General features: G+C 40.4%; 1 protein-coding gene across 1 annotated transcript; it reads left to right on the top strand.

Moving 5' to 3' along the window:
* Window positions 1–3,647: 3,647 nt before the first annotated feature.
* On the top strand, window positions 3,648–7,543 carry LOC146002347 (endoglucanase E-4-like). The gene is made up of 9 exons (XM_083140076.1): window positions 3,648–3,758; window positions 4,227–4,391; window positions 4,672–4,767; window positions 5,116–5,298; window positions 5,423–5,600; window positions 5,877–6,039; window positions 6,315–6,479; window positions 6,851–6,993; window positions 7,273–7,543. Exons 1-9 carry the CDS (start codon window positions 3,704–3,706, stop codon window positions 7,496–7,498), a joined length of 1,374 nt encoding a protein of 457 aa, XP_082996202.1. The 5' UTR covers window positions 3,648–3,703; the 3' UTR covers window positions 7,499–7,543.
* The last annotated feature ends 404 nt before the right edge of the window (window positions 7,544–7,947 follow it).

Genomic DNA, 7,947 nt, shown 5'->3' on the forward strand with positions numbered 1-7,947 from the left:
TTCTCGCACCATTGCAGCCGATTTCAACGCTCGCCATCCAGACCGACATCCAATTTCCCACGCCACAGTTGCATCACTGCCACGGTCTGGGAGGCCACGTTCATCAACAGATGAGGCGACAATCATCGCCGTGTTAGGTAGCTTCGCCCTTAGTCCCACAAGGAGTGTGCGTAGCATGTCTCATGTGACTGGTGTTGGCAGATGCTCCATACGCCGGATCTTGAAGACACATCATTTTCATCCATTCAAGCTGCAGTTATTACACCACCTTTCTGAAGACGATCCTGAACGCCGGCTTCAGTTTGCGGAATGGGCAACAGCACAGCTTGCAGATAACCCACAGTTCGCCCAGAATGTGCTCTTTACGGAAGAAGCTAACTTTTACGTTAACGGGGAGGTTAACAAGCAGAACCTGCGTTATTGGTCAGACAGTAACCCACATTGGACTGATCCATCCAAGATGGTTGGACATACCAAAGTCATGGTGTGGTGCGGGATCTGGGGAACACGGGTCGTTGGTCCTGTGTTCATCCACAACAATTTGAGTGCCGACAGCTACAAAGAGATGTTGGAGGAGCTGGTGTTCCAATCCGTAGCGACGGAGGATGGTGACTTCCCCTTATGGTTTCAGCACGACGGGGCACCACCTCACTACGGTCTGCAGGTACGTGGATTACTCAACGAACAGTTTCCACAGCGCTGGATTGGCCGTCGAGGTCCAGTGGAGTGGCCTGCAAGATCCCCCGATCTCACTCCCATGGACTTTTACCTATGGGGCCACCTCAAAGCCATGGTGTATGCGGTCAAAATCAATGATCTTCGCCACCTGGAACAGCGGATCATTGATGCATGTGCGGCTATTACACCAGATGTCCTGTTACGTGTGCATACGGAGTGGCAGAAGAGAATGGAAATGACTGTCCAGCATGAAGGAGGCCACATCGAACACATCATGTAAAGTGTGCCACTTTTCAAAACTTGAAAAAAGAAACCTTTGTAACTCCTACACGAAAAAAGATACGTCAAAATGGACAACACCATTTAATTCCTGACAAAATTCTAGCCTAAAATTATGTGTCACACGACCCCCTTCCCATTTAAAAAAATGAAGTTGAATCCAAGATGGCGGACTTCAAGATGGTGGCCGTCAAGATCAACCTCATCATAAAGTTTTCCCCCACCCCCAACACGCATATCCAACACTCACTGACACCTGTCCCCACAGTGGCTTCCTTTATTTAGGTGTATTGCGACTTTTGACCCACCCTGTATATCAAATTTAACTACAATGATTCTTGAGTTAACTGGATCCCAGCCAATTACCTTTGTTTCATATTTCTGACTTCTTAAATTTCCTACCCCTTCTTTTGCTCTTCTTCCCTGTCCAACACCTGAATATCTCAAGGTATATCCCTCCTCAAGCCTTTGTATGCCATTTCCTTTCTTTCTTACTTCACTAATTCCCATTACGTCTATCTTACGTATCTTCATTTCCTGTACTAATTCAACTCCTTTTCCTAATATAGTTTTAATGTTTCATGTTCCCATTCGCGTTTTCTTTTTCCAGTCCGGTCGTTGTTGTGTTGATCTGTCCATTTCGAGGCTCCTATTTTTTCTCTGAATCTGTTAATACCCTTGCGTAGGGAATTGGCCCAACGCAGGGTGGATTTATTTAGGGTTTACTCCCCTAGGGCGGTTGGCTTTACCATGCCTTTTGAGTCTGCCCCACCCTTGGTTTGTGTCAGGGTATCCTTCCCTTAGCCTTTGGAGATCCCTCCCCTCCCTGCAAGGCAGCAGGGGCAGTGCTTATTTAATGGCGTCACTTCCTCGCCATGTCACAGTGCTGTCAATGGACTTTTCTGGGTTTTAATGAGAATGGTCCTGTCACAAACCAAGCCCCCAGACCCTGTTAGAACTGCCGCCTCGGTCCGGGACTGCTTATTTGGCATTGTCTTATTCGCAGCTAACCACCATGTCTGATGGCCGTTCGCTATCCCCCACCGGCGACCCGCCCGGTTTTTGAGGCTCGCCTCTCCCATAGGAGGCCGGGATCTAAGTTGCTAAAAGTTAAAATATACAAAGCAGTAATTTTGCCTATAGTATTATATGGATGTGAAACTTAGTCCCTTACATTGAAAGAGAAACATAAATTAAGAGTATTTGAAAATAAATTCCCTAGAAAAATATTTGGACCTAAAAGAGATGGCCCTATCCCCACATATCCTAAATGTGTCTTCAGGGCACGGCGCTATATGCACAGGGAACTTGAACTTTACCTTTACCTGTATATATTGTATTCGCTTCTGTACCCCTGAGTAACAACGTTTATTTATATATATACATATATATACGCATATACGAACACATTACTATGTCAATGGCTGAGGCCCCCCCTAGAGGCCTACTTGTCTCCGCCCTCACCCGCACTGCTGGGTTTTGCGGCTTGTAGATCCGGCACAGGATCTTCCTTTATTACCACTTGCAATAAATGTATTAGTATTCTGTAAATATTTTTACCATTTTGAAAATTGTAGAACGGACGAAATACCAAGCATCTAGATACATTAAAAATTCACCTATGGCTGTTTATCTGAAGAAATGGAAAATACAACTCTTGTACGCGAGAAAAGAACAATCAATATTAAAATATCTCCTCTTCCTGTAATATTTACGTATTGTCTGCAAGAGAAAATTTAATTTTTGATGTAGATATTATATTTATTGTAATGGATGTGTACTGTAATTCTAACTGGGCCTCCCTGATGATGCAGTGGTGTCGGCCTCCGTGGCGGAGTGGTCAGCGCATCGTGCTACAAAGCCAGGTGTCCCGGGTTCAAATCCCGGCTAGGGTATGGATGTTTGTGTTTGTCCGTAATGAGAAAAATGGAGAATATAGTAAAAATTGATGTGAGTGAAAGTTGAGAAAATATGGGAATGACGGGGGATACTACCATGTAGGGATATTACTTTAAAAAATGGGTGGTTACGTAATTGCCTTGTAATCAAGGGGTTCAGGGTTTGATACCTGGTGGGAGCACATATTGTAGGTCCAGTCCGTATCAGCCTTTCTGTACATAAAATGGACTTAAAAACTCAATTAAACTATAATTTTAACTATTACATTAGTTTAATCATATTACTGAACTTCATCTGTATTTTTCAACCATAAACGATATTTCTCGAAACCATAATTAATGATATTTTATGAGTGAAACGTTATCATTCCTTGGTAAAGTAAAATTTTCTCATAAAGTAAATGTTTTTTAACTTAAGTTTAACACATGATTTTACCAAACAGTCTTTTTGGCAAAAAACACAGTTGATCTCGTAAATGTGTTTTCTGCTTGGAAACAATATAACTCATTTCGTTTCAAAGTGGGAGCAATTCAAACAGTAATAACACTATTGTTTCACAGCAAACACACCTCCACTTATCTGCTCTGGCAACTGGCACACGTGAAGTTCTCTTGTTGACTCACCCACGAATCTCTGCACACCGGAAAAAAATTATTATCTTCATTTTTGAAGATAAATATCCACTTCACAGTTACTACAATGAATCCTTTATGTCAGGACAATGTTTAATTTACCTTCAAGAGCTAAACAAAAACAGCATAGTTTTTATCTTGTCTTGTTGTTTTTTTGGTCCATTTCAAGGGTATATATACTACGAACTGAGAAGTTGTAATCACTCTATCTCAACATGTGGAAGTCAGCATCTTTCTTCTTGTTCCTGGTCTGCTCTGGTCGCTTTGCGGGTAAGCTTTTTCTTCACCTAATCTCTGTAATAACTAGGTGGCTTTGACATTTCCAAAGAAAGACTAAATATCGTAGAAAGCTGAAGTGATAAAACTTCTAAAAATCTTGTCTGCTTACTTTATAAATTCCTAACTAAAACCACAATCAAGTTCATTCCTCACTAAACACATTAAAACCACATAAAATTAACAAAGGTGAACAATCTACTTTTGTGATGAATTTTGAACATGGTAAACACAATACTTTGTTGCTTCACAACCATTCAATTTCCAATATTTACATAGATATATAATAATTTCTACATATTTCAAAATGCATCTTTCAAAGTATCTCGCTTATAACATATTCGCAATTAATTCAAACTCGTTCCACTGGAAGTAGCTTTCCTCAAAATTAACTGTTCTTTCCTTCAAAGTACGTATTTCCACTTAATTAATTTTATGTAATATTTTTTTCAATTGCCTCAGCCGGGCAATACGACTACGCAGAGGTCCTGGGGAAGTCGTTCCTCTTCTACGAGGCGGAGAGATCCGGGAAGCTCCCTGCAGACAACAGGATCCCCTGGAGGGGAGACTCCGCACTCAACGACAAGGGACAGAACGGGGAGGACCTCACAGGGGGATACTACGATGGTAAGTTACACATTCACGATACAATAGAATATATTATTCTCATATGTTTAACGTTCTTACTTTCTTCAACAATTCAGAAAATAGAATTAAAACTTAATTTACAATCAGTACTTTGTAGTTATTTAGAAATGCCTGATTTGCTTTGCATACCTTCTAGTGAATAATTTCAAAGGTGAACATTTATATTGTACTGTGGAATACTCCTTTTGGTAATTTTTAAGTCTCTTTTCAGAACACAGTTCATCTTTATCCTAAATGTCTCATTTTATTTTGCCTTTAGCTGGTGACCATGTGAAATTCGGTTTTCCAATGGCCTACTCAGTGACAGTTCTCGCGTGGGGATACCTCTCCAACAAGCAGGCTTACGATGCAGCAGGTGCGTATCCCTTCAATCAACAGGCTGAATTCAATTAGTATACTTCAAAACATATTTATTATACGAAAATATAATAGTATACAACAGATTATGACCTTCAAGTAATGTATTCACTACATTGGCCGTGATCTCTTTATCTTATTCACAAAGTCCATTAATCTAATGAGGGATCTCTTGCATTAAAAAGATTCACAATGAAAATGTAATAACATTGCGTTCAAAAAGGTATTGAAATACTCATAAAATTATGTTATTTACATTCTGTTTTCTTGCATCAAACATCTCTTGATTCCTGCAATGTACTTTGAATTTGAAGGTTGCCCTAACGTGAGTTATAATTTTATGCAGGTCAAACTCAATACTTGAAGGCAGCTCTCAAGTGGGGCACTGACTACTTCATCAAGGCCCACGTCAGCGCCAACGAGCTCTACGGACAAGTAGGAGATGGCAACACTGACCATGCCTACTGGGGAAGACCAGAAGACATGACCATGGAGAGACCAGCCTGGAAGATCGACACTTCCAACCCAGGTAAACTCCTAAATCCATACCTTTACAATGTACTACATCAGCGTAAACTCTCTTGTTGAATTAGTCTCAATTTCCTATGCCCATTGCTGTCACCGTTAGTAACAAGCTGCATCCTGACTCGCAGGTTCCGACCTGGCCGGGGAGACGGCTGCAGCCCTCGCGGCAACCTCCATCGCCTTCCAGGACTCAGACGCTGGTTACGCTTCCACCCTGCTGACCCACGCCAAGCAGCTCTTCGACTTCGCCAACAACTACAGGGGCAAGTACTCCGACGCCATCCCCAACGCCGCCTCCTTCTACAGGTGAGTCCTGCTTTCATTTACCAAAAAATCTCAAGTTACCATGAAATTAATTTTCCGGACATTTATGCTATATATTTGAAACACTGATTAGGGTACTTTCCCAGTAAGAGTAATGTATAAATAAATTCACTGTTCCTGGTTTTCTTTTATTATTAAATCTCTAATTAATTTATCCTGATATGAATTTTACTAGATGTTTACTTGGTGATTAAAGTTCTCTTCCGCTGAGAGAAATTTAGAAAGTAATGTCCTCACTCGCAACTTCTCTTTGCTTAGCTCCTACGACTACAAGGACGAACTGGTGTGGGCAGCCGCGTGGTTGTACAAGGCCACCAACGACCAGAGCTACTTGGACACAGCCGAGAGCCTCTACAACGAGTTCGGACTCAACTACAGGCCACAAGACTTTGGTTGGGACAGCAAGGTTGCAGGAGTTCAAGTAAGTAGGAACAGACCAAATTGTCTTGGTCTTTATGATATAAATGTGGAGAAGAGCCAACGTAGAAATAAATACTTTATATTGCTTGAAAGATTTGTTCTGTAAGAATTAGATGAATGAACTAATTACCTACATAACAACACAATTTATTGCCCTTAGTTAGTTGTACTGGAGGTTGTGCTACTAATCTTCGTGTGTGAAGATACTTCGCAATCTTTTGTGAGACAAAACAATATTTATTATAATTTATATAATCTATTTCTAATTATTTATAGATTCTTCTGGCTGAGCTGACAGGTGGCAGTGAGTACAACACTAGGGCCCAAGACTTCTGCAGCTACATGGTCAACTCGCAGCAGAGGACTCCTAAGGGACTGGTCTACCTCAGCCAGTGGGGAACTCTAAGATACGCAGCCAACGTCGCCTTCCTCTGCTTGGAGGTAATGTCCATATTTCATTAATCGAGTTTCATTTAATTCTTCTTGAAAATATGATGAAAGATAACTGTATCATGCAATAAATGTGAATCTAATATATTTATATATTTGGAAATAGTATTTAAGTACTTATTAAAGCATAGGTAGTTTTTCTTTATTACTTCAGTCTAATCATCATTGAACATTCCGATAAAATCCACGAAACTAACAGAAAATATGTAAATTGAAATGTAAATAGAAGTTAATTTTATAAATATTTTCATTATGAGCATAAAATAATATTCAGAATTTAATTTGCATTAAATTTTTTATTGATAATGTGTAAAATTACGTTATATTCTGTGTTTGTAAACATCAACCCGAATCTCCCGCAGACCGCCAACCAGCTGCAGATCGACACAAGCGCCAACCAGCAATTCGCCAAGAGCCAGATCGACTACGCCTTGGGATCCGCTGGCAGGAGCTATGTCGTTGGATACGGAAACAACCCTCCCACTCACGAACAACACAGAGCAGCGTAAGTAGAACTTCCTAAGTTTGCATAATCATTTCAATAGCTGTTCAACGCCTTCTGCGTTTTGCGAGAAGTATATCTCTAGACCACTTCCAAAGCCATATCTCTGTTTCATATTCCTGTTCATGTAGTCCGCACGTGATGTGAATACGGCAAAGACTGCTATATATTTTTTTCTAAAATTAACTTTATTAAATAATAATAATAATTAAAAACTATAATTATTACAAATAATATTAAGTCCTGAGTGAAGTAAGTAAATATTGAATTCCTCCTTTCTAGATCCTGCCCTGACCGCCCGGCCACCTGCGACTGGAACACCTTCAACGGTGCCCAGGCCAACTACCAAGTCCTGAACGGTGCCCTGGTGGGAGGCCCTGACCAGAACGACAGCTACGACGACGTGAGAAGCGACTACGTCCACAACGAAGTGGCCTGCGACTACAACGCCGCCTTCACTGGCGCTCTGGCGGCCCTCAGCAATCTCAAGCTCAAGGGGGTCCTCTGAGCAAACTCCATTGACGGACATTCAAGCTGAACTCAAACTGTACATTTTGTGTTCAGTTGTAATATTTGAAAATTTAAAATATTAATAAAGATTGAAACTATAAATTTTATGTTTTTTTAACATCGAACTATGCATAGCAAAGCTCCTGGTGTTGTTTCAAACGTACCTAGGTATATGATGAATTGCCAGTGAAATTCGCTAATAGTTTGTCAACCTTTACGTAGACTCAGCTACGTTTTCACAGACTAGAATAGATTAGGTTTTCAAATACGTAAATGTATCGACGAATCATTGAATGTATAGTAAGATAAATTATAACACTATTAAGCCTTGTTTCCATGATTATGAAAAAATATAAATATGCTGACCAAGGCAGTAATTTATTTTATGAAAAACATAAACTAAACGTAACGTTTCAACCTTCTAGCAAGGTCTTTGTACTTGATACA

This window comes from Lepisma saccharinum, chromosome 18, assembly GCF_977018435.1.
Source record: "Lepisma saccharinum chromosome 18, izLepSacc3.1, whole genome shotgun sequence".
Lineage (NCBI taxonomy): Eukaryota > Metazoa > Arthropoda > Insecta > Zygentoma > Lepismatidae > Lepisma > Lepisma saccharinum.